The following is a 27,269-nucleotide window of genomic DNA, read 5'->3' as shown; positions in this document are numbered from 1 at the left end:
AGGGTTTTGCTATGTAATCTGAAGGCATCATGGTGCATGGATTAAAACAGTATTCAGGGATGCCTGTCTTGTCAAGGTCCGATCTATTGTTTTCCTGGAATGTTTGTTGAAAGAGGACCAATCACCAGGATTTTCATATATAAACTAAAGCCAGTTCTATACTGGCACTATCATGCCGATTCTAAACATACGTTTATAAAAATAGCAACAAAAAGAGGACAATGTCCTCCAAAAATTAAGTATTACTCACAGCAAGTTGGGCTGCAGTGTGTACATCGCCCAGGCCAAAAGCTAATGCTCTACCAGGATACAGCTAAACCCCCACTAATGTGGAAGCGTCACAGGTGCAGGAGATGCATTGTAGAGTGTCTGTCCGTGCATGATACACAGGTGGGGTACGGCTTGGCAGCCCGCCTGATCTAATAGTATGGGCGTCGCCGTCACCTAATAGGCTGCGGGTTTGTGACTGTGCCATCTGCATGTGAACAGCGCTCTATGCAAGCCACTAGTGTGCAGTTTTATCATCTAGCATTCGCCTCCCCTCCATTCCATGGAGGTGTGTGTGTGATCTGCTTCTCCTGCACCTGTGATGCTTCCACATTAGTGGGGGTTTAGGCTGCTTTCACACCTCCGGTTTTTGCTATGCGGCACAATCCGGCACTTTGCAGGAAAATCGCAACCGGTTTTTTTTGCTGCCGGTTGCGATTTTCCTGCATAGACTTTAATTAGTGCCGCATTGTGCCGCATGGCCTTGCGTTCCGTCCGGTTTTTGCCGCATGCGGCAGATTTAGCCGATGCGGCGGCCGGATGGAACGTTGCCTGGCACGTTTTTTCGTGCGGCAAAAAAAAAACCGCATCGCGCCGCATTCGGCCGATGCGGCGCATTTTTCAATGCATGCCTATGGCGGCCGGATGCGGCGCGATGCGGCAATAACCGCATCCGGCCGCCGCATGCGGTTTTTGCCACTGCGCATGCTCAGTAGCATGCCGCAAGCGGCAAAAACCGGACTGGCCGCAAAGGAAAAACTTATGCAAAGGATGCGGTGTTTTCACCGCATCCGTTGCATAACTTGCACAGCCGGATTGAGCCGCACAGCTCAAGCCGGATGTGTGAAAGTAGCCTTAGCTGTATCCTGGTAGAGCATTAGCTTTTGGCCTGGGCGATGTACACACTGCAGCCCAACTTGCTGTGAGTTAAACATACGTTTAGTTGTGAGATCGGATGTATACTTTCTGAATGGCAGGCAGACCAGGCTGGGAAGAAGTAGCAAAGCCCGACCCACCCATTAGATATCTCATTGCACCTCTCATCAAATAACAGTGCATTTCACAAGCTGTACTTGCCTATATTTCAGAAATTATACATCCGATCTCACAACTAAAGGTATGTATAGAATCAGCATGATAGCACCAGTATAACACTGGCTTTAGTTTATATAGGACAATCCTGGTGGATGGACCCCTTTAACCAGCAGGACACAGCAAGACCTCTCATTGCTCTGGACTACAATGTCACTCGCATGGACGTCCGGCACACCACCTCTTCTGATTGGCACCTGTCAATGTACAGTCTCTATGGAGAGCCTGGTGAGGGAATGGAAGGTTACTCAGATCTGATTCATGCTAAATCTAAAAATTCTGATTGTGTCAGAACAGCTGTACCCTGAAATCTAAGTGATATATTGTTGGATTCAGGATCACTTTGCCTACATCATGCTAGTCTCAGATGAGGTAGCAAAAACCTGCTGATATATTCCCTTTAAAATATGTGGTATCCAAGAAAAACATGGATAGCACTCGTATGCAAAAAAACTAACGTCTGACTATCTCTGATCATGCTGAACAGAACAAGCTTTCAGTTGGAATAATTTTTGTAAAATAATCTTGTGTCACCCCCTGCTGTTATTTTCATCCCCCTAAGAATGTCCACTTAATCTGTCAGGTGCCTGTGGTCACATATGCCCGCAGGTCACTCCCATTACCGTCATTTCTGCTGTTTTTCCGCTTTCATAATGGGAAAAGAAGTCATTGATTGTTTCTCACTAGCACTGGACACATGAGAACATACTTGACTACTCTTCTGGATCTTCAGGGAGACGCCCAGGAAAAAAGGAGACCTCCTGGTTCTGGAAAGGTTGGCAGATTTCCAAGTGATTTTGGAAGATTTCTTGTTCCCCAGCCTATAGTCAGATGCATTGGGCCGGGGCACAAGAAATCTTTCAAAATCAGGGCCAAACAATGGATGTGGAGTGGGCAGATAGTAGACAAGAAATGCGGTGACCAATAAGATGGACTTGGCTAGGGCTGAAAACTTGCAGTGTCATGGAGAGCATGCTTCAAGTTTCACCATCTCTTGAATCCCAAGTTCCAGAAGTTTGCAAGTATGTATTAGAATCCGTGCCCATGATTAGGATTAGGACCCAATGTGTCCTGGATGCGCGGGTCCTGACCTGCGTAGCCGTGAGTCCCCTCCGCAGGAGACCGCAGCTGCTCATGCCCACGATCAGTGTTCGAGACGCTGCGGTATCTCGCTTGTGTTCTCCCTACGGTGGACGCTTGTGACTCCACAGCAAAGAATTGATATGCTACAGCTCGGAAAGCCACACCGCAAGTCAGTTTTTGCTGTTGGCTGTACGCGAACAGTGGACAATGGATTTCTGCAAATCTCATCCACTGTGCTGTACTGTACAATGCAGGGTTTTGGACGCAGCGAAAACACAGTACATAAAAAATGCTGCAAACACTGATCGTGGACACGCAGCCTTAGAAAGACTCTGAGAATTCAATTAAAAGAACATTAGGAGGCGCCAAAACAAGTATGTGACGCCAGTCTGGGTACAGATGACAGTGCAGGGGTGAAGGGGATGCAGGCATACACTAATAGCATCTGTCATCATGGTTGATGAGTGGTAGTAAGGATACGGATTGTACATGTAGGTCAATATTCAGGAGCAATTTTTAATAGAGGAGCACAGGATTTTAGGAAAGGTTAGTCATTGGATTTACTATATCCATCTCAAATATACTAAACTTCAAATGCTCTGAAAACGGCAGTAACAAATATCCGAGCTTTATTTCTTTGCCCAGGCTCCTGCGGGTGCATTTGTTGGTGAAAAACCCATGCCGTAAAGTAACAGTGCCTCTCACTTTGTGTATTGTTTTGTTTTCAAGGGGCAGCGTGTTTTCCTGGAGTCTGTACGTCACACGTGTCACTGATAAATCTTTTTTTCTCCCCTCTTAACACTGGGAACAATTTATGTTGAAGTTTTTAAAAGGAAATCCAAATGCAAACCAGATGTTGCAGAATTGCAAGAACACTTGCTGACTTGTTTGTTTCCCTATTTTTTTTTTTTTTTTTCACCTTGGTTTGGGCCCACCAACAAGAATATCCTAGACATCACTTAGACATGTTAACATCTGAAGAAGGTGTAGGTTACACACTTTATTCTTCAGTATTTATTACTTAATACTTATCATTCATAACGTTTATGGCTCCCCCAAGAATCCTGAAATTTTTGGAAATTACCTACGGATAGGTCATGGTTAGACCCCAAACGACCCCTACAAAGCGAATATTTGTGATTTACAAGACTAAAACATTTTTAGCTTTTTCTGAGGCTAGACTGTCACGGTTTGAGGTTGTCAGACCCCTACTGCCCCAATTTATCACAAATAAAGGGACTGCTGAGCAAATTATTGCGATTTTATTTAAAATTATCGCAATTGCTAAAACAACATTTTTCGTAATCTACCTTTATGAAAAATTCTAAGGAATTTCTACATTTTTTGGGTGCACATCATGGTGCAGAAAGCAGGGTGACACCAGCTGAAGGAGCAACAATATATATATATATACACATATATATATATATATACACTGTATATAAACATATACAGTATACTGTATATGTATATATACGTGTGTGCATGTGTATATATATATATATATATATATATATATATATATATATACATATATAAAACATATATGCTGTGTGTATATATGTATATATATATATATATATATATATATATATATATAAAGTCTGAATATATATCTTCTATAATTAGTCTGAATGTATATCTTCTCATATTTTTTTTTATATATATATATATATATATATATATATATATATATATATATAATCACGAGAGCTGGTGATATAGAGTGGAAGGAGCTGAACTTTGCAGACTATGGAAGAAACTAAACTTGCTGAGTAAGCAGGACTGAAGAAGTATGTGTTTAAGTACAGCCCAGACAAATGCTAAAACCTATGGGCCACATACTTCAGAGAAAGGGTAAACTGTTCCTCTTATGGCTACAAAGCCATGCAATTCCTAGCATTTTTTTTAATGAAGGTAAATTACAAAAATGTTTTACCAATTGCTAATAATAATAAAAAAAATGTTATTTGTTAGATGACATGAAGATATGCAACTTTGCAACTGACTGACTTTTTCTATCTATTGTCATTCTCCTGTAATGACAGCTTTTATCTTTCATAGTGTACAGTTGGTTTCCTTAAAGTGCAGCCACTAGTGCCCAGACTCTAGCCGAGTGTGCGCGGTTGCAGGAGAGAAATTAACTCTTAGGCTATGTGCGCACGTTGCGTACACTCACTGCAGAAATTTCTGCAGCGATCTGAAGAGCACACGTGCGCTTCAAATCGCTGCAGAAAATGTCCGTAGTGAAAAAAAAAAAGCCGATTCCATGCGCTCTGCCTGCAGCTCCTGCCATAGACAGAGCAGAGGCTGCCGGCAAAGCGCACGGAAGAAGTGACATGTCACTTCTTAGAACGCGCGCTTCGGGCAGCAGCCGAAGCGCTGCGCTCTAAGACGCCATGTGCGCACGGCTCCTGCATAATCTTCATAGATTATGCAGAGGACGCAGGACGCATGCAGTTACGCTGCACTACAAAGCGCAGCGTAACTGCATGTAATTACGCAACGTGCGCACATAGCCTTAACATACCAGTTAGCTTTCTCCAGCCAATTGATTTATATTCTGAAGTTGGCAACTAAGCTCCTTTCGCCTCCCTCTCAGCTCAGGTTTGTTATCAGTCCTGCATAAGCACAATCACCAGCATGGTACCCAGGATCACATCAGTCGTTTTCACAGCAGTTCTAATCATGGCTCTCACTTTACTGATTGCTTGTACACTTGGTGTGCTTTTTCAAAATTTCTGTCATCTCTATTTGTAAATAGTGACTCAGAACAAACACTGACAGACCATTAATAAATGAATCTTCTAACCAGAACTGTCACTCAAGGAAGATTACCTGCCCCCACACACCATGAAGTAAGGAGACTGCATAGCTCTGAGCTGCTAACAACACAATTTGAGAATACCCTTTCAAGTGCTGTCAGTGTTGCAATTTACCATGACCCCATGCTCCTAGAAATCAAGGTGCAAGTCACTTTTTGACCCACTTTACAAAAGGAATATGAAAGAAAGGATCCAGCGTCCCACGTTGTAAAAACCCCCAAAATTTTAAAATCTTGACAAAGGAAAAAGACATGGTAAAAAACAGAGATATATCTCAGATGAAGGCAAACATGTTTTGGACAATGGAGTCCTTAATCGTTGCATGTCTTTTTCCTTAGTCATGATTTTAAAGTTTTTGGAATACATTTTTTGGGGGATTTTACAGCGCGGGGGGACTGAATCCTTTGCTTCATATTTCTATTTGGACTTTGCACAAGCACCTCCCGGGCAGTGACGTCCCTCGCTGTGGAGTGTGGTGAGCTGTTTTTTGTTCTTTTGTTGCCTGTGGCATTGCTTTTACACTTTACTAAAGACACTTGTCGAATTATAACAATGATCTTTTTAGGCGGGTGGGTGATATGGATTAATTGATTAATTATGGGGGCCTTGAGATATGTTTAATTGAATAAGCAAGCATCAATGCTACATGTACTGTCTGGCTAGAGCACCCATTTTCTTAAAAGGGAACTCGTTATCAGGATTTATCCCTAGCAGGTTCTAGTAGTGTTTTAGCAGCCTCCTAATACCATTTTTAATGATGTCTATGACCATAAATGTTCAAATTGTTTCTTCAGAGAGGAAGGAGACAAACTCTAGTGCCACCTATTGGAAGTAGCAATCCTAAAAATCAAAAGTGACTCTCCAACGAGCCTTTTCATATGACCTAGGATTTTTATGCCAGATCAGAACCTCAATTTGCAGACACGGTGTTTTGGGATGATTGTCCCTCGTCAGTGCAAAGTATGAGATCTGATCTGGCTGGTTGGTTTGTCAGTCTCCGCAAGGAGAACGGTTTTTCCCTGAGTCCTCATAACAGTGAAATGTAAGTGTTTAAAAATTAAGTTTAATTTTTCCTGAACTCCCTGCCTAGTCCGTGACCTCTGTCAATCAATGCCACTGCATTGAAGGAGGGCACGGCCACAGCAGTGTAACGAAAAACCCGGTGTGAGCCGGGAGAGCACAAAGAAGGAGAAGTTGTCCTCTTCTGCTCTCTGCTCTTCCCACACAGCCACTTCCAGAGACCTTAATGGATGAGGTTATCATATACATCATGATGTCTTGATTTCTGAAAGTTATCTGTACTAAGCAGTTTTTATCAGTGATATCCATAAACGTCCATCAAATATTAATGTATGTTGCCAGTTACGGTAATCAAGCAAACCAATATAAGTTTGTAGATTTCTTTAAGAGTCAAGAAAAATTGTTGACAAATGTCAAAATCTTGTCTACCGGCTGTTATTCCTCGCTGAACAGATTGTTTAATGCTCCTTATTTGTGATTCCTTTATCGCTGCCTCTGGATACCTGAAGTTTGGATGTCCAGTTTGTGTGAGATTCCAAAGCCTGAACCCAAAGGTAGTAACCTCTGTGTGCGGTGCTCCCTGGTGTGATGCTTTACAGTGCATGTGGACAACTACTGAGGAGATATGTACCTTGCATGATGCCACCAGCACTTTACTTCTCCATAGCTTTTTCATCTGTCCCATGAAAGTGAATGAACTCGTGTTCATGCTTGCGTAATGCTGCTTCATTCACACAGAGGCCTTTGGTACACCTATTCTTGTAATCAGGGGTGGGGCCCAGCAGTCTGACCCCCAGGGATCAGACATTTACTAGAAAACACCATTCAAATCCTTTTTCCTGACAGTGGCAGCTAGACTAAAACAGTGTGAACTTCCATAGTTGGCATTCGTGTGCTACATCTGGCTGCCATGTAGTACACACGTGGACCCCAGACCAGGGTCCTGCAAATCACTTTTCCTCAACTCTACTCTAGTCCCTGGTTGATAATACCCCTTAAAGTGATTCTGTCAGTAGGATCAACCCTGCTAATTTCTTTACAAGGGCATTCAGGTCATAGAAAGCGTAAACAAATGATACTTTGAAATGTGTGATCTAATGTCTTATTCCAGAGAAATCCACATTTTACTTAATATACAGAGTGGTCCAAAAGTAGGTGGACAGTATGTGTAATAGGGTTATCAAAAATGGTGTAAAGTGAAACTGACTCAGTTTTCCTTAGCAACCAATCAGATTCCACCTTTCTTTTTCGAAAGAATCTGTGAAGAATGAAAAGTGGAATCTGATTGGTTGCTAAGGGCAACTGAGTCAGTTTCACTTTACACCATGTTTGATAACCCTATTACACATACTGTCCACCTACTTTTGGACCACCCTGTATAATTGAGCTGTTAAGATCTATAGCCCAGAGACTGATCTCCCTGAGAATTTTCCTCCAGAGATTATTTTATATGAAAGGTGGTGTTACCAGTGGGAGACATATAGCTCGAGAGAGCAGACTGTCAGTCATTACATGTCTCACACTGGTAATGCCTCCTTTCATTTAAAATAAACCTGAAGGCAGATTCTCCGGGAGATTAGTGTCCGGCCCATAGGCTGGAACAGTCCTTTTACATATTAAGGAATTCAAGGCTTTCTCTAAAATCAGTATTCAGATCGCAGATATCGAGGTATTATTTTATTCAGCTATGACCTACAAGCCCAAATAGATGGTTGACCATACTGATAAATTCATTTTATTGATGGACAGGGGTTTTCCTGAGTAGTTTACATCTTGTCTCTCCTTTTAATAAAAACGTAGGGGTAGCAATCTTAATAGTATTGTGCAACCCCTATTATATTTCCTCCAAGTTGTCGCAAGGTATGCATGCCTTCGTGGTTGTCCACTGTCTCGGTATAGTATTATAGATCTTAAATCTTTGGACTAATTCCATTGTGATTTTAGATTTACCTGTGTTTTGGGTAGCATGAATTTAAATGTGAAGTGTGCAAAACAAAAATTGCGCGCTTATTCTGTGCAAAAATTGCTATATTGTGTAGCAAAATCCATAAATCATGTTTGTGTAGACCCCAGTGCATGGCGTGATAAAGCTACCAATCAGCAGAACATTGGGTCGTAACATAGTGCAGGAATATACATTTTTTATTTTATAGCTCCTTCAAATTTTGTTATTGAGTTGTCCATGATTCGGACATGGGTTCTCTATCGTCTTAGGTCCAGGTATTGATCAATAAAATTATACCATTCAGAACCTGATATTCTAGGGTTTATATAAATAGTCCCAATGTTGATATTTTTACTAGGGACCAGATAGAAATTGTCGAGTACTTTTCTAGGCTAAGAAGATATATAATCGGTCTTAGTAAAAAAAAATATATACAGTTGAAACCAGAAGTTTACATACACTATCTAAAAAGACATATGTTTTTCTCACTATCTGACATGAAATAAGAATAAACCTTTCCTGTTTTAGGTCAATTAGGAACCAAAATTATTTATATTTTCCAAATCTCAGAATAATGAGAGAGAGAGAGCGAGAGAGAGTTTTAAAGGGGTGGTTCACCCATATTTTTTATTGTCTAGATCGATATTATATTGAGAAACAATGTTTCTCTCAAATATCTTGTGTTGTCAATAGTGCCTGTGAGAGGCGCTATTGCAGACTGCTGTTCCCCGTCCAGTGACGTACCCGTCAAATGCTGCCACGTCACATCCGTGCAGCCGGCTACAGTCTTCCAGACTCTGAGCTGTGAGCGGTGTTTCACTGCTGTCACAGCCCATTTGCTCCCCCCTCCTCCTCCCTCCTAGCACGGCGCATCTCCTGCTCCCTCCTCCTTTCCCCCTCCTCCCTCCTAGCAAAGCATGGCGTGTCTCCTGCTCCCTCCTCCTTCCTCGCAGAACGCTGCAAGCAAGAGACGTGCTGTGAGGGAGGAGGGAGGAGGAGCAGGGAGCAGATGGGCTCAGAATGTAGCCGGCTGCACGGATGTGACGAGGCAGCATTGGACGGGTACGTCACTGGACGGGGAGCAGCGGTCTGCAATAGCGCCTCTCACAGGCACTATTGACAACACAAGGTATTTGAGAGAAACATTGTTTCTCAATATAATATCGATCTAGACAATAAAAAATATGGGTGAACCACCCCTTTAAGGCATTTTTATTACTTTCTGCAAAATCAAAAGTTTACATACACTAAGAATAATATGCCTTTAAACAATATGGGACAGCCCATATGATGATGTCATGTCTTTGGAAGCTTCTGATAGGTTTATTGGGAACATCTGAATTAATTGGAGACACACCTGTGGATGTATTTTAATGCACACCTGAAACACACTGCATCTTTGTGCAGCATCATGTGAAAGTCAAAAGAAGTCAGTCAAGATCTCAGGAAGAGAATTGTGGACTTGCACAAGTCTGGTTCATCCTTGGGTGCAATTTCCAGATACCTGAAGGTGCCTAGTTCATCTGTACAAACAATTATACGCAGGTACAAACAAGATGGGAATGTCCAGCCATCATACCGCTCAGTAAGGAGACGAGTTCTGTGTACCAGAGATGAATGTGCTTTGGTCAGACATGTGCATATCACCCCAAGAGTGAAAGCAAAAGACCTTGTGAAGATGCTGGCGGAAGCTGGTAAGATTGTGTCATTATCCATAGTGAAACAAGTACTGTATCAGCATGGGCTGAAAGGCTGCTGAATGAGCTGCCAGGAAGAAGCCATTACTCGAAAAGAAACATAAAAAAGCCAGATTAATGTTTGCAAATGCACACAGGAACAAAGACTTTAATTATGGAGACATTTCCTGTGGTCTGCTAAAACTAAAATTGAACTGTTTGGCCATAATGATCATCGTTGCATTTGGCGGAAAAAGGGAGAAGCTTTGAAGCCTAAGAACACCATCCCAACTGTGAAACCCGGGGGTGGCAGCATCATGTTGTGGGGTTGTTTTGTTGCAGGCGGGACTGGTGCACTTCACAAAATAGATGGAATCATGAGTAAAAAAGCTTATGTGGCAATACTGAAGAAACATCTCAAGACATCAGCCAGGAACTTTAAGCTTAGGCGGCAATGGGTCTTCCAAATGGACAATGACCTGAAGTCTACTGCCAAACTGGTTACAAAGTGACTGATAACAAAGTCAATGTTTTGGAGTGGCCATCACAAAGCCCTGATGTCAATCCTATTGAAAAATGTATGGGCAAAGCTAAAAATGCCTTTTAAATATTCTCTATCTCTCTCATTATTCTGGCATCTGGCAAATATAATTAATTTTGCTGGTTTCTGATAGTATTTTATATCCTTTCTATTGCATAGAGTCTTTTTAATAGCACTGTATGGCTCTGAGGCCTGTTTAAAGAGTTTATTTAGTATAAAACAACATTTTCTTCCATGAAAATACAGATTTTCATTCATTGCAGATGTCTATAGTGAGAGCTTGTATTTAAATACCCAACAGCAATAATACCTTATAAACAGGCCCAATAAACCGAGGATGAAAGTAGATTCTGAAAACGAAGAAAAAACATGAATGACATTTCATTGTTGTCCATCACTGTGTGATCACAATGTTCTGCTTTTTGATTGTCTTTGCTTTCTAGTGGATGAGCATAGAGCTTGCAGGAACAATCATGGGATTACACGGTTTATGATCACGTGATTTCAGGGAAGGCGGATGTAAAGGTGTTACAAAGTGTTTATTATCATATTTCCATCGGACTGGGTAGACATACAGGCCATGGTAACTCAAGGAATCCAATATGGTTTTGGTCTTTTTACTCTTTGTCTTTTGGAAAATCTGTAGTAGATTTTATCCTCCGAAAAAAAAAAAAAAAAAAAACCAAAACATTTTGTTGGATTTTACAAGGGGAAAAAAATCAATTCAGTATTTGCTACAATGAGTAGAGCAGTATTCCTTTGTGGGCATTCAGATGAATGAGTGTACGCAAATTACAAAAATGGACCTAGTTTACCAAATGAAAAAAATTACACCTACCCTCTATTCTGGGTCATATATTGGATTCCCAATCTCTAACCATAAAGGACCTGATGAGACAAGCCCTTCATAACTCATCCATGTTTATTGTCCTAAAGAAAACAATGAAAATTGGTTTTGAAATACCAAAGTCTCCACTTTGAACACCTCAGTTTGTACGGACCCAGCAGGGGACCCCTAGTTGTCAGCCCATTACACTATTATTATTATTATTCAACTCTTGATCAGTTGAATACCATATTAACAATATTGGTAAAAAAATCTTTATTATCCTTCAATTTGATGAGATTGTCCACAACAGTGTCTAGCGTAAAATAAAAGCACCATATATGCACCTCCTGGACCAGTACTGTTCCAGCGATTTTGGAGCTGTGTCTGCTGACAATCACAAGACATTTTGATGCCTCATGAAGGATGAATCGGCCTCTGACAAACCTGGAACAGTGCCTGTCTGAGAGGTGACTGTATGGTGCTTTTATCTTACACGTGGTACTGCTATATTTAAAGGTTTTTTTTTTACTTTCAGTGACTTCAAATTTTGTAAAATGCCTAAAATAGCAAACAGAGTTGGTACTCGCCATCCCCAGGTCCTGTGCCGGTTCCCAGCTTCTAGCTTCTGCTCTGGTCTCTGAGTTTTGGCTGCATCGGTGATGTCACTTTAACAGCGTACACCACCACTGTAGCAAATTACTGAGCACAGTGGCTGTGCCATGGTAGATGGAATAGTCCAAATTGTGGATAGCCTTTTTACAGTAGATCAAATCTAAAAAATGTCTAATTAGTATTGGCATCATCTAAATGAAGTTTTTCTATATATCAGGTTTATTCCAAAAACATATGGAAGACCAGGACTGATATGAGTAATTACAGCCCTAGTACCGCACTGCAGAATATGTTTCTAATATATTAGTATTTGGATGTAAATAAAAAAGTTAAAAAAGTTAGATCATTAGCATATAAAGTGATTTTTTTTATATGCTTTTTTTTGCATGAGTTAAATATAATTGTACCCATATGTCACCTGTCACCATTCATATGACTTCATGTACGTGCAGTCACATGTCTGCACCATCCACAGCTCAAAACACATGCACTGCAATTACAAAAACTGAATTGTGACTTTACATTTTTTTTTTATAATTCTATCAAATACATTGTCTTGGAAAACCCTAGTAATGATAACCCTACACTTGAAGGATTCATTGTGGTTTAGAAAGATTATGTTCTTCATAGAAAACAATAGAACAGCAACAGATAATGTGTGATGATGATTGTTCACTACTTCATGGTTTGAGATGAAACAAACTACTGAGCCTGGTCATACATGAGCATTCTGAAGCCCTCACATACTTTACGTCCTTTTTTTCCAGGCATTTTCCGTTCCATGCTGAGATTCGACATTAATGTTCAATCTTTCGGTTGCATTTGGTATTTTGAGTGTCTCCTAAAGTTGTAAGACTGGGAGCTATGGAGGCTATTTAAGGTCAAAGACTCCACAAATTATTTGGTTCTAGACCTCACTTTATTTGTTGTCTTCTAGCTTCTTAGAAGAGCCAACCTCAAAATTATTATTGCGGTGGCGTCTGATAACACTATAAAAGTCACAGTGTGGTCCATTCTGCTGTTGAGTCTGTGAAGACTTCATGGCTCTGTGTAAAGTGTTACCTGTTAGCAAGGTTGATGGCTAAAATTGCCACATCCACTAATACAGCGGAGTATTGTTAACTACTGTATTGTTAAAGTGCACCAATCACCAGGATTTCAGTATATAACTTAAAGCCAGTGCTATACTATATCATGCTGATTCTATACATACCTATAGTTGTCAGCTAGGATGTATAGTTTTTGAAACACAAGCAAGTAAAATTTGTAAAATGAGCAGCTTTTTGATGGCAGCAGCTGTGGAGCAGGTAATAGCTGAGGTGGGTATTCATAGTGATTCCCGCCCTGTGCGTTCTTCCCCTGTTATTTATACTAATAGAAGCGTTTTACTAATGGTTGTGGCTATATCAAAGTGGCTAAAAGGACCTTGCTGATGTCATACTCATGTGACCAGAAGGGGCGGGGCCTCAGCCAATAGAAAAATAATGTTGCTTTCTGGAATCAGCTATGTTGGCTGAGGTCCCACCCCTTCTGGTCACATGGGTATGACATCAGCAAGGTCCTTCTAGCCACCATGATTAATAGTCACAACCATAAATAAAACACTACTATAATAGAATTAGCATAAATAACAGATAGGGGTAGGAACAACAGGCAGGGGGCAGGGATCACTATGAAAACCCACCCTAGCTATTACCTGCATCGCAGCTGCTGCCAATCAAAAAACCTGTACATTTTAAAAAATCTCACAACTAAAGGTATGTATAGAATCAGCCTGATGGCACCAGTATAGCACTGGCTTTAGGTTATAGGAAAATCCTGGGGATTGGTGATATTTAAGACTTGGTTCTCAAGAAGCAGTAGTTTTGCAATGGTTATTGCCCACATCAATTTTAACAGTGAAACATGTTGAAAAATCAGTCTTACTTAAAAAAAAATGCACAAAAAATAACCACATCACAAACTGTGGCAATTTGCTAAAAATTGGGTGTGATTTGTCGCATAGCAATCTATCACTTTTTGGAAATGTAGACTAATGACAGCAATAGATGAACCTGTGAGATGATTCAATTGTGTGCAGAAGGAATTAGAGATCTAATGTGGAATCCCGAAAGTAAGTTTTCTTTCGAAACGCTGCTGCATGGTTCGGGCACCATGAAGCCACTTGGGCGTGATAGCATTAATTTACACAATTTGTGACTAACACATTCTCTTGCATTAGTTGATGCGCCCATGGACCTTACAATTGAAGTGATGGGCCAGGGGAGCCTCGGGCTGTGTAGTCGTGGCGAGATTTTCCAGGCTTTCCCCTGGCTCCAACACTACCTTCAGGACAGGGGCTGACTTGATGGGGCAGAGTGTGGTGGTGGTACAGGTGTTGCTCGGCGTACAGACAGTCTTCAGGCAGAATGATGTGAAAGCAGAAAACATCTTTTATTTAACACTCGAGGTCACCATCCGGCTGTTGCATAGATAAAACACTTCCTGAGGCTGGGGGACAACCTGCCCTGACGCTCCCTCACGTGGGGATGTGCCCTGATTACTCCGCTTCACCGGGCTCCCACTGTCGGTTACACACACACCGGACTCACACCGGCTGCTTCACTCTCCGAGGTTGCGTCCACTCCCGTTCTCTCCGGCGTCCCCGCTTAACAGCCCTCACACTCTGCCCCTTGATCTTCACCCTCTCATGTCCCGGATCCAACTAACTGTGACTCTGCACTTTTTCTAACCAACACTTCACCTCCCTCCCCTTTCTGCTGCCGGCTCCTCCTTTCCTCTGCCCTGTTTCTGTGGTGACAGCCGTCCCACCCGGCCACTAGGGGAACCCACTACAGCAATGCATTAACAATAAAAACATTTTTATCAATTACAATTCCGGGTTATCTCCACTCCCTCCTGTAGGGGGTAGGCTCACCCACTACATGCCTCCCCTCTTAAAGTCCGAGCCTCCCGGCAAGGCTCTATCTAAAACATATAAACTGTGGAAACAGCCATCGCACGGTGGTAACCTGCAGTCCAGTCCACTGCCCGGCAGCTTAGCAGCGCTCCCGATCTCTAGGTGGCGCCCGGAGGCTCAACAGCGCTCCCAATCTTAGATGGCGCCCGGAGGCTCAACAGCGCTCCCGGTCTTAGATGGCGCCCGGAGGCTCAACAGCGCTCCCGGTCTTAGATGGCGAGCAACACTTATAACAACTGCAAACCTTCGCCCTGCGGATGAGTTCCTGACTCAGTCTGTCAGCGCACTCTCCCCGGGCTTTAACAACTTGAACATTAACTTCAGCCGGTCAAACATCAAGCTGGCTGCGGTGGTCTACTCCGGAGGCCAGGATTGCTTCCATTCAGCCGCCTGAGCCTGGATGTAGGCACCCAGGGACTGCCCGGGTTGGCGGCGTAGCCTCCGGAACGATACAGGAGCGAAAGGAGGCTCCGCTGGCGTGGCTTCTTCGGCTCCCGGCGGAGGTGACGGAGTCGCCACCCGGGGCGGTGGGAGCACGGGTTGTGGCACGTCCAGGACGATCACGGGTCTATTGGTCACACTCTGGTTAACCGCCACCACCGGGGTGCCCTTGTCCGGGTCAGCGGTCGGGCCAGACTGCACCTCTGATGGGAACGCCACGGTGCGCCTGGAATGAGAGGCCTCGGTCGGCATCGGTTTTGGCTGGCCCCAGCGCCGTTCCTGGTGCTCCTCCCATTCCAGCTCTTGTTGCCACTGAGCCGCTTCCACTGCAGCAGCGGTTTTAGGACGCTCCCGGCCCAGGCTGGTCAGGGCCATGACGGTGGCGAGGTCCTGCTGTTGGCCAGAAGTCTCCATCACTCTCTCTTGCTGTATTGCTAGAAATGGCGGCGGAGTCAATGCTGAGACTGGAGGAAGTGGAGGCGGGCCTATGTTTCCCGCTCTTGGGCAAGCTCCACCCCCAGCCTCACACATCATCTTGACTCCTCCGCGGCGGTCCTTTTTTTCCTTCAATATACCGCCCACTTCATGTTTCCTTCTTCGTGCCCTGGGGCTGACGCCTCCCCTCTTTGGGCGGAGTACTCTGTGCTTCTTCTTCGGCACCGGCCAGCCCCAGGCTCTTCGTTTGGCGCCAATCTTTCGCGCCCTTTCTTCCTCAACTTCACAGATGGCGGCCATCTTGTCGCCATCTCGTGCCCGGTCCAACGCCTGGGACACTTCTTCCTCCCACCATGGGACTGGAAATCTTCTCTCATAGCCCGGATACGGTGCACTTGGCACCACTTGGTCTCCGGCTTCTTGGGTTCCTGGCAGGGGAATCGCATCCTGCCGACTACGCCACATGAAGTGATGGGCCAGGGGAGCCTCGGGCTGTGTAGTCGTGGCGAGATTTTCCAGGCTTTCCCCTGGCTCCAACACTACCTTCAGGACAGGGGCTGACTTGATGGGGCAGAGTGTGGTGGTGGTACAGGTGTTGCTCGGCGTACAGACAGTCTTCAGGCAGAATGATGTGAAAGCAGAAAACATCTTTTATTTAACACTCGAGGTCACCATCCGGCTGTTGCATAGATAAAACACTTCCTGAGGCTGGGGGACAACCTGCCCTGACGCTCCCTCACGTGGGGATGTGCCCTGATTACTCCGCTTCACCGGGCTCCCACTGTCGGTTACACACACACCGGACCCACACCGGCTGCTTCACTCTCCGAGGTTGCGTCCACTCCCGTTCTCTCCGGCGTCCCCGCTTAACAGCCCTCACACTCTGCCCCTTGATCTTCACCCTCTCATGTCCCGGATCCAACTAACTGTGACTCTGCACTTTTTCTAACCAACACTTCACCTCCCTCCCCTTTCTGCTGCCGGCTCCTCCTTTCCTCTGCCCTGTTTCTGTGGTGACAGCCGTCCCACCCGGCCACTAGGGGAACCCACTACAGCAATGCATTAACAATAAAAACATTTTTATCAATTACAATTCCGGGTTATCTCCACTCCCTCCTGTAGGGGGTAGGCTCACCCACTACACAATGACATTTCACAATCTTTCAAATATTCTTTAAAAAAACAATTACCCAAAGTATTATTCGGAATGCAAATGGAAATCTTTGGCACATTAAAGTAAATGATTACATTATGCCCTTGTCAGATTTCGAACTTCTGTCCCTAGTAACAATGCTAGTCACTTAGCAGTTTGTTTAATATTTTAGCTTTGGCTACTATTCGCAGACATTAGGTTGGCCTATTGATTGAAATAGATCAATATTGTATGAAGAGTTGAGTATTTTTGTTGAAGGGAGCAAAATAAACCGCTGTCTAATGTCTCTGATGGCAACTCATCACCTGTGAGAACAAAGAATCAGGCATTAATGATGGGCGAGCATGCTCAGCACTGCGAGCACGCTTGATCGCGCATCGGAATGCTTGGGTACGCTCGGTGCTCGGCCGAGTATCGCGGGTGCTTGAATGTGTCATTCATGAAATATCAAGCACAACACGCCGGCTTGCTTCACTGCACGATGCAAGCCAGCACCCCAGTGAGAGCCACTTACAGTCTCCGAATTCCTCTCATGGGGGTAAAACCAATATTTCGGATGTGCTGTGTCTAAACAGCCCCTATCTCCCCCACCTGTATCCGAGCAGAGAGCCAAATTGTCCAATCAATGACTTATATTATACTCATTATTCAAATTGAGCTCGTCCAATCGTCAACCTGCTCAACTCGAGTAAAGAGTAGTCGAGCATCTTAGTGTTCGCTCATATCGAATACTGAGCACCGAGCTCCCCATCGTTATCAGGCATGTTGAACCTGTACAACCCAATTCTCCCCCCACCTACACACACACACACACACACACACACACACACACACACACACACACTTGCCATAGGTAGAGTCAACACTGTCTCATTTATATAAGCTAGTCAGCTAGACCTTATGAAATCTGCCGATTTGACCATTTTTTCTTTTGTATATATAATTACCTTTAATTTTAGTGATTGAGGCTGGTCCCAGTGGTCAGACACCCCCATATAATTAACTTAAAGAAGTAGTCTCAGCATTTTTATTCTGTAATTCCTCATAATTATGGTTGTAATGTAGTGTAAATGTATTAAAATTCTTACTGATCGCTGTCTTTGCTGCTTTACAGTACTGGTTCAGTCTATTTCTGGCCCACGTGACCGCTCTTTGGCGTTTCCATCTCACACAGTGAATAGTGTGAGTAGTGTTATCTGCTTTCCTAATGTAAGTACAGAGTCACACTAGCGTATGGCATGCGATGTGAGTGCATCGGATGTGATATGCTAATGACCCTCGGCTCCCGCTCTGCTGCGAGTGTGAGCCAAGTGTCATGCAACTGTGATCCGATCCCGAAATCGCATCAGAGCTGTGGAGGAGAGGGAGAGAGTAATCCCCCATCTCCTCCATTGTCAGCCTGTGCATATATTGCACTGCACTTGGATGACATCCGAGTGCAGTCCCATGTTTCACTCGCAGAGTGATGAGAGACTAGCTGACACTCGCAGCATGCTGTGATTTTTTTCCTTCAGGACTGAGGAAAAATTTGCAGATGTGAGCTGCACCATTGTCTTACATGGAGCTGAGTGCAATGCGAGAGTTTCTCACATTGTACTCATGTGAGTCATATGTCAGTGTGACTCTGCCCTAAGTCTGAGACTCAGAATGAAGTGTTAAGGACTTACATTGAGAAAGTGAGTTTATATACACGGCACGTCTGGGGTTGTGCTCAAGTAGGGTCCAAAACCATCTCAAGTAAATGTAGAAACTTGGCACTCAAGATAAATGTGAATCTTTTATTGAGAAGAACTTGTAGGACCAGCACAAGCACAGACGTTTCGGTCAATGACCTTCATCAGTGTACGTGCAGGGGGTCATCAGAAGGTATAGCAACTGGCGTAGTCAGGTATGACGTGGTGTCCATTGAAAAAGTGACTTCTGGTCTACACATAAACCCCAGTGTGATCCACTTAGTCTCATTTCAGCGCACATGGACCAGAGTGGCACTGTAAACCAGGGAATATGGCGATTGGGAAGTCTTACACTACTCCATATACATAATTAGGAGACTCTATAATTAGACATTTATGGTGTACACCACCAAAATACCACGAATATATATTATGGCAAATTACGCCATAACAACATATCTTCAGGGAGAGCCACCAAGGTGCCCAACAGCAACCTTAAAGTGTGATCACCATGTAGGGCTTTACTTAGTAGAGTAGGGACCATTTAAGAACAGGTTGCTTTGACGTTGAGTTGGGTTTATACATTGTGATCAGAATGTTGCCTAAGAACCTCAGGTTCATTTTTAAAAAAGTTTGCTCAGTAGCACTAGATCACCGTATAATGTATGGATGTGCGGTCCAGGTCTTTTTTTTTTTTTTTTTACAGTGATGGTATTGTTATTTTCTATGCAGAATATCTGAAGGAATTAAATTAACAAATGGTTAAAGGACTGCTTCAAAATATATGTATGGAAAATCCTCTTAGAAGGATCTGGCGCTGTGACTTTACGTCTGCTCCTTGAAGTAAACAGTGTGCAGACCTACTCCTCCTTCCTTTCTCTCTATTCCCCCCTCCTATGAGCTATTCCCTCCCCTCCCTCCCTCCTCGCTCAGTTTTACTCATGTGTTTCTGTTTAAGAACTCCAGTGCAAATGAATATGATTGGCGTCTACAGTCCCCTCTTGACTTCCAGCTGGAGTCATAGGAGAAAGCACTTTTCCTTGCAGCGTAGAGCCGTTTACTTTCTCTATTAGTTTACATGGGGTCTTAGCTGCAATTCTACGCTATTCAAGTTTTTAATATTTCGTACTCATTGCTTGTCACACTATGAAGTTTGTATCCAGCTCCGACTTGAAGCCCTGTGATTGATTAGGCCAGCTTTCTCCTCCATATTTTGTTTCTCTTTTTGCTTTTCCATCAAATGTTCCTCCTTGCTCCTTTTTCAAGGGCCAGACAAGGAGACCTCTATATGGCCATCCCTTTGGACCTATGCTGCAAGCCAAGATTGTGTTCTGATTGGCTAAAATCCGTCTACAAGTTGGCCTATCATGAATCGGATGGACGTAGGTCGCTCTCGAGGAACGATGTCTGGAAGATGGCTGACGGCTTGCTTTTTCCCGTCCCCAGGTGCTGATGGCAACTCCGAACCCATGATCTTGGAACAATATGTGGTGGTGTCCAACTATGAGAAGCAAGAAAACTCTGAAATCAGTCTGAAAGCGGGAGAGCTCGTGGATGTCATCGAGAAAAATGAAAGCGGTAAGGCTTCTTTAGATTTTTTAAGAAAATCTTTTTTCTCTTCTTTCATACAAATGTGTTCTGTGCTCCCCTCTTATCCACAGGGCTGTGCAATAACTACATCTGGTACTGAACTTGGCTAAGGAGGTAAAACGTTTCCCCAGTTGATTTGGGCTCCAAGCCAAAGATATTGCCTTGCTCTGTAAGAATGTCTCCTATGCCTTATGTATGGATTAGTAATGTTGCATCACTATGGGGGCACCACCTACGTGATTGTATGGGTGTCGTTTGCCAATCGAGACAGCTGTAATAGTTTAATTCATTGTCAAGTAATTAGTAGTTAACAATGTAGCTGCTTTTTTTTGCAAGCTAAGAACCGGGTATTGTGTGACCAAGTACTGAATTTTGCAGCTTCACATTCAGGATCCTCAAGCGACGTGTATTGGGTGGGAGGCTCTGGGAAGCCAAAGTGGATAGCTGTCATTTTTGGCATACACCATGCAGATTTCTATTGTATTCAAGGCCTGCAAAACTAATTCACACATCAGATCCTGTGTTTTGTTACTTTTTATAGTTGAGATATGGCTCCTAGAAATGAAAAACTAAGGATCTCGATGACTGGCTGGTATTGTGTTTTTCCAACCATAGTGACATAAGCAAACAGTGCTGTTGTTCTGGGCCGAGCAGTTAGTTAATACCATGTGTGTTTACATTCTGGCTGCTTGGTTTTTTACTTCTGCAAGTTTCCCGTATCCCTTCATTCCACGGACTGTACCTTTGTATTGGTCTCTGTTGCTACATGCTACTGAGCTGTCTCATTGTGCACGTTACAGGCCGGTTTCCAGCGCTCCTGTAAATGTGGCAGTCTGTCTGGGAGATCATTTCAACCATCAGCTTTTCTTTCTGCGGTTGGGATAGAAGCAGTGGGTGGAGATGTGAAATCAAAGTGTCAGCAAACGTTTCTGCTGCCTAGGGTAGAAAAAAATATATTTTAGGAAGAAGGGATTGGCAATTTGTTCCATGCATCATAAGCCAGAAATATTTTTGTTTTTGCTACCGCAATGGTGCCACTGAGCCGATGGATGTCCATCATGGGTCTGAACTTCTTGTCCATGTAGTGTCACTTTCTACATCACCCTGCAATGTGGGGTTGTTGTGCAAGAGTGTAATATGCACATATTGCTTTATAGGTAAAGTCAGTAATTTCAGAATGGTATTTATATATGGATCAGTCATTTTGCCCAAGTGGCTATAACCAAATCCAAAACCTATCCTTATGCAACCTCAGGCATTGGGGTACGTAGCTGGAAGGCATTGGGGCACATGACAGATTCATGGGTCGCAACTAAGAATGGTATTTATATGTGGATCATTTTGCCCAAGTGGCTATAACCAAACCCAATCTACACCTAAGCAACCTCAGGCACCAGGGAATGAAGCTGGAAGGCTTTGGGGCACGTGACAGATTCCTGGGTCGCAACTAAGAATGGTATTTATATATGGATCAGTCATTTTGCCCAATTGGCTACCGAGCCCAACCTATCCCTATGCAACCTAAGGCACCAGGGAACGTAGCTGGAAGGCATTGGGGCACGTGATAGATCCCTGGGTCGCAACTAAGAATGGTATTTATATATGGATCAGTCATTTTGCCCAATTGGCTACCGAGCCCAATCTATCCCTATGCAACCTAAGGCACCAGGGAACGTAGCTGGAAGGCATTGGGGCACGTGATAGATCCCTGGGTCGCAACTAAGAATGGTATTTATATATGGATCAGTCATTTTTGCCCAAGTGGCTATAACCAAACCCAAAACCCATCCTTATGCAACCTCAGACACTAGGAAACATAGCTGGAAGACATTGGGGCACGTGACAGATCCCTGGGTCGCCACTAAGAATGGTATTTATATATAGGCTAAGACCAGTTATCTACACCTTTTCCCCCACATAAAGCAAAGCCCAACCATGCATCCACCAAATAGTACCATTGTCTGTATTAGGGTGCGCTCACATGAGCCGTATGACTCGCGCGAGTCTCGCATCGCATCACCCGACACAGTCGCACACTCTCCAGAAAAGAGCTTGTCAGCTACATAGAAATACATGGAGCCAACCCTCTCCTGTCAGGAGAGAAGCCGGCCGCTCCAGGTAATACGATGTGAGACTCATGCAAGTCATATGACTCATGTGAGCGCACCCTTAAAATGTTTGACGCTTGAAAATTGAACCCCACTATTGCCTCATAAAAAGAAACATGAATATCCTTTCACTTTAATAAACCTTGCCATAAAGTATTGCACTCCTTTAGCATACTAAAACTTACCTATAGCAGCATGCCAAAAGATCATTCAAAAAGTAAAAATCATATATTTTACAGCTTATTAGCCAGGCAGAAGCGATACCTATAGGGGGTGCAGAGGTAGCAGTCGCACATGGACCCTGATGAGTGAGGGGTCCTAAAGATCTTTATGACAAATGAGAATGCACCGGTACTGTAAGTAGCACAATGGTTGGGCATAGACAGTTGCCAATTCTCCTGGAATGTTGGCAATTATCCCAGGCGCCTCCACATCCTCCCAAAACCTCATGGAAAGCAGTGGTTTAGGACAGTTCCTTTCAATACAGCCCAGTGGAAAAGTCATGGAAGGGTTTGCACTTACAAAAATAGTGTGATTATGGGCAACTTTACGGATTTCCTACCTAGCAGCATCCTCCTCCTCTGGCTGATTGACAAGTGATTGGCCGTGTACGATAGCAAATCACCTGTCAATCAGCCAGAGGAAAAGGATGGTGGGGGTGTTTTGTCTCAGTGTGAGGCTGAGAAGCTGTAAGTGCATCGTCACGCCCCGGTGCACTTACAGACACAACTTTAAAGCGGGCTTTACACGCTGCGATATTGATATCGCTAGCGAGCGTACCCGCCCCCGTCGGTTGTGCGTCACGGGCAAATCGCTGCCCGTGGCGCACAACATTGCTTACACCCGTCACACGGACTTACCTTCCCTGCGACGTCGCTTTGGCCGGCGATCCGCCTCCTTTCTAAGGGGGCGGTTCGTGCGGTGTCACAGCGACGTCACACGGCAGCCATCCAATAGCAGAGGAGGGGCGGAGATGAGCGGAACATCCCGCCCACCTCCTTCCTTCCTCATTGCCGGTGGACGCAGGTAAGGAGATGTTCATCGTTCCTGCGGTGTCACACATAGCAATGTTTGATGCCGCAGAAACGAGGAACAACCAGCGGCATGCACCACCAACGATATTATGAAAAGGAGCGACGTGTCAACGATCAACGATTTTTGACGTTTTTGCGTTCGTTGATCGTCGCTCCTTGATGTCACACGCTGCGATGTCGCTAATGACACCGGATGTGCGTCACTAACAACGTGACCCTGACGATATATCGTTAGCGATGTCGCAGCGTGTAAAGTTCCCTTTAGACATGATTTATCACTGATGGAGCATATTATCTTTTAAAAGGATACAAAATCATATTAATGGTTTGTGGGGATAATAGTTTCTTGCAGGTATTCTTTACATTTTATTACAGGTAAAATATATCTTTGTACCGTGTTAGCCAGTAGAGATAAAAAATTGAGGACTCAGGACTTCAGTTCTTTTAACCAATTTTTTACATTTTATTAGTAATCTTGGTTGTTTACATATCTCCACTTATCTATATATGTCCATAATTTTATGGGGGGGTTATTTTATATAAACAAATAAGACAGGTCTCCACTATAGGGGGTGAATTGTCCCAAGAACACATGAAAACCACATTGTATTCACTATATGTGATATATTTATATTTGGCGATCCCTTTAAAAGGAATCTGTCACTTCGATCACCCCCCACACTGCATATAATTGCATATGGGGCTTTGAAATGTAAAGCCATGTACACCTGCATGTCTTCCATCTCATGCTAGATTTCTGAGAAATGAATACTTGATGGCATATTACTTAACATGTTAGTGTTCTCGCCATGAATGAGCAATTAATGAGCCTCTGCCTCTGAGGCTGTTTCCCCGCCCAGCACCGGCCTCTTTAGCCTGATTGATAGTTCCTGATGTATGTAAAGGGCTGCGGAATATGTTAGCGCTATATAAAAATAAAGATTATTTATTATTAGCTCACTGTCTGTGTGACCATAGGAGCTATGCATGGAAATCAGACATTGAGCTATCAATCAGACTAAAGAGGCCGGGGCTGGGCAAGGAAAGAACAATGGCAGGTAAAAGCTATGGAAGTGCTCTGTCAGCGCACCTAATGACTCATTTGCATAACAAATAAACACTAATTTCTTGGGAATATAGCAACAGATCTACTATTGTTCTATGCGAACATCATTATTGACTAAAAGAACGATATATAAATGATAATATACAAATGCATATGTCTTATGCAATGGGATCTCATGGAGATGGAGACTACTGTTTGACATCCATTGGGCCATACATAGAGTTGATGTCAGCTGTGAATCGACAGCTGGCATTAAGCCCAGGGTTTAGTAATGGAGTGGCGTCTATCAGACACCCACATTGTTAACCTAGTAAGTGTAAAGTAAATAAACCACACACACAGGAAAAAATAGTTTATTTGAATAAAGACTCCCCAATACTCCCTCATTCACCAATGTATTAATTTAAAAAAAGTCAAAATTCTGACCTAATCCAGTGGTGTAATCTCCCACGACGTCCATCAAATCTTATGGATCCTCATTCTCAATCGGGAAGAGCAGGGGCGAAGCACTTGTGGGACAGCTGCAGGCTGCTATTTTTAGACTGAGAAGGACCAAATAACCATGGGCCTTCCCAGCTTGATAATACCAGCCTCCAGTTGTCTGCTTTACACGCTACGACATCGCTAATGCGAACCCGTTGGGGTCACGGAATTGGTGACGCACATCCGGCCGCATTAGCGATGCCGTTGCGTGTGACACCGATAAGCGATTTTGCATCGTTGCAAAAACGTGCAAAATCGCTCATCGGTGACATGGGGGTCCATTCTCAAAAATCGTTACTGCAGCAGTAACAAGGTTGTTCCTCGTTCCTGCGGCAGCACACATCGCTCCGTGTGACACCGCAGGAACGAGGAAGCTCTCCCTACCTGCCTCCCGGCCGCTATGCGGAAGGAAGGAGGTGGGCGGGATGTTACGTCCCGCTCAGCTCCGCACCTCCGCTGCTATTGGGCGGCCGCTCAGTGACGTCACTGTGACGCAGCACGGACCGCCCCCTTAGAAAGGAGGCGGTTCGCCGGTCACAGCGACGTCGCCAGGCAGGTAAGTATGTGTGACGGGTCTGGGCGATGTTGTGCGGCACGGGCAGCGATTTGCCCGTGTCGCGCAACAGATGGGGGCGGGTACCCACACTAGCGATATCGGGACCGATATCGCAGTGTGTAAAGCCCGCTTTACTTTGCCCCACACCATTTTTTTTTAATTATTTATTTATTCACTATCCACATTTGTTTGCAGGGCAATTGTCCTGCCATTAACCCCATTTTGCTAACTTTTGCAGCCCCCTAGCCCTTACGACGACCATTTTACAGCACAAACGTTTGGGTTCCCATTGACTTTTATGGCGTCTAGGGTCAAGTCTGGGTACCGAACAAAAGTTCAGCCAGGACCTGGACATTCATGGGTCTGCTGATCCTTATCAATATATTATTTAAAATCATTCCTCCCCTCTCCCATGTTTTGTTTTTTTTTTGTTTTTTTTTTGTAGCCAAATGAGTAAAATTAATGTAACACTTCTGTGCCAACACTTCCCTAATCTCCCCCTGGTCTATGTTGACATGTTATGCCATGTGACCGCTACTGCCAATCACTGTCTGCAGTGTTGTTGATACACCATGACGTTGCTGAAGCCCGGTACTTTTTTGTAATTTTATGCCAGTTTTATCTGTTTCTAAAGGGACTATTGCATAGGAAACCCCCTTTATTCCTATAAATAATCCCTTATCCAACTTTCTACAGTCTGGTTTTGCCTATCTGTGACACGCAGAACTAAGCTAAGCGCAGAGGGACTGAACGCACAAGACCCGCTGCTTATTGTATCTCAGCATTTCCATCTTATTGTAATAATGTCTGTTACGCCACCTTCCTGACAATACACAGAAATTTAACCAGGACACAATATAAAGACATGTATTCTCTAGTTCCATGATATCTACTGACTGCACATTCCTCAGTGTTTACTAGCCACTGGCTGGATCGGTGCACGAGTCTCCAGCGGAGGCATTCATTTCTATACTTGGTGTGCTAGTAGATGTTTAGGACTTACTAGTCTAAACAAGACTGAAGCCAGAAAATTATATCACTTCTCTGCACAGATTCCCCCCGTCTGAGAGGTTAGTGCATTTTTGTGGTGGTCTCAATAATTTAGGAAATGTGTCACTGTATCTGGTTTGGAATTGCTCATCCAGATTTATAGTGTCAGATTTTCTTGCCGGAAGAAGGCCCAGGCTCCGTGTTTATAATTTGTATTTAACCATGAGGCTATTGACTCCGCAGCAAAAACTTTTACCCAATGGCCATTGCATGGAAAGTCGAGAGTGACAGGGATTTACTTGGCGTCGGATTCCTCCGAATAACTCAAGAAATTAAACTTTTCTTTGTTAAGCAAACTCCTGGCAGATGTGCGGCATTCTCGAAGATAATGTCAAAGAAAGTAGGCCAAGAGAAAACCGCAGGGTCCACCCAAAGAAAATACGAATGCATGTTACAACCCTAAAACCAGTGGCCTCTCAGAACAGGAATGTCGTAAAGTCCTTACTGACTGTAGAACCTATTCCTTTCTACTTAACTGCTAGTTATCAAGACATAGGAAGCATTATTAATTCTCACCAGCAATCCTTCGTATTTAGTACTGAATCTTGAAAGGGAAACTCCACCCATGCAGCGTTGGTATTAATGTCATTTTCACACTCTTTGACAAGCAGAAAAATATCATAAAGTGCTTTTGATCTCCAGATGCTACTTATCCAGAAGCAAAGCTACAGAAGGCTGGGTCGCATCTAGACGGTGAAGCCTAAGGCTAAATTCACACTTGTAGAATTTGCTGCAGATTTGCACTTCTGCACTGCTTACCAACAATAATTTACAGTACAGGAGCAGTAACTGGGGGGTTTCCAAATACCATTCACACATTACGGAAAAAAA

General features: G+C 43.8%; 1 protein-coding gene across 5 annotated transcripts in view; it reads left to right on the top strand.

Annotated features, from left to right (window-relative positions):
- SH3PXD2A (SH3 and PX domains 2A) overlaps positions 1–27,269 on the top strand; it is a 498,307-nt gene that overhangs the window by 365,341 nt on the left and 105,697 nt on the right. For 3 of the 5 annotated variants that reach the window (XM_075348623.1, XM_075348621.1, XM_075348624.1), the window contains 2 exons: positions 6,797–6,841; positions 19,998–20,129. In XM_075348623.1, coding sequence (XP_075204738.1) covers positions 6,797–6,841; positions 19,998–20,129 — 177 coding nt within the window. The remainder of the gene's footprint in view (positions 1–6,796; positions 6,842–19,997; positions 20,130–27,269) is intronic. The other 2 variants (XM_075348622.1, XM_075348625.1) reach the window with 1 other exon arrangement.

Source organism: Anomaloglossus baeobatrachus, chromosome 5, assembly GCF_048569485.1.
Source record: "Anomaloglossus baeobatrachus isolate aAnoBae1 chromosome 5, aAnoBae1.hap1, whole genome shotgun sequence".
Classification (NCBI taxonomy): Eukaryota; Metazoa; Chordata; class Amphibia; order Anura; family Aromobatidae; genus Anomaloglossus; species Anomaloglossus baeobatrachus.
Note: the sequence above shows the minus strand (reverse complement) of the source record. Positions and strands in the feature narration are given on the sequence as shown.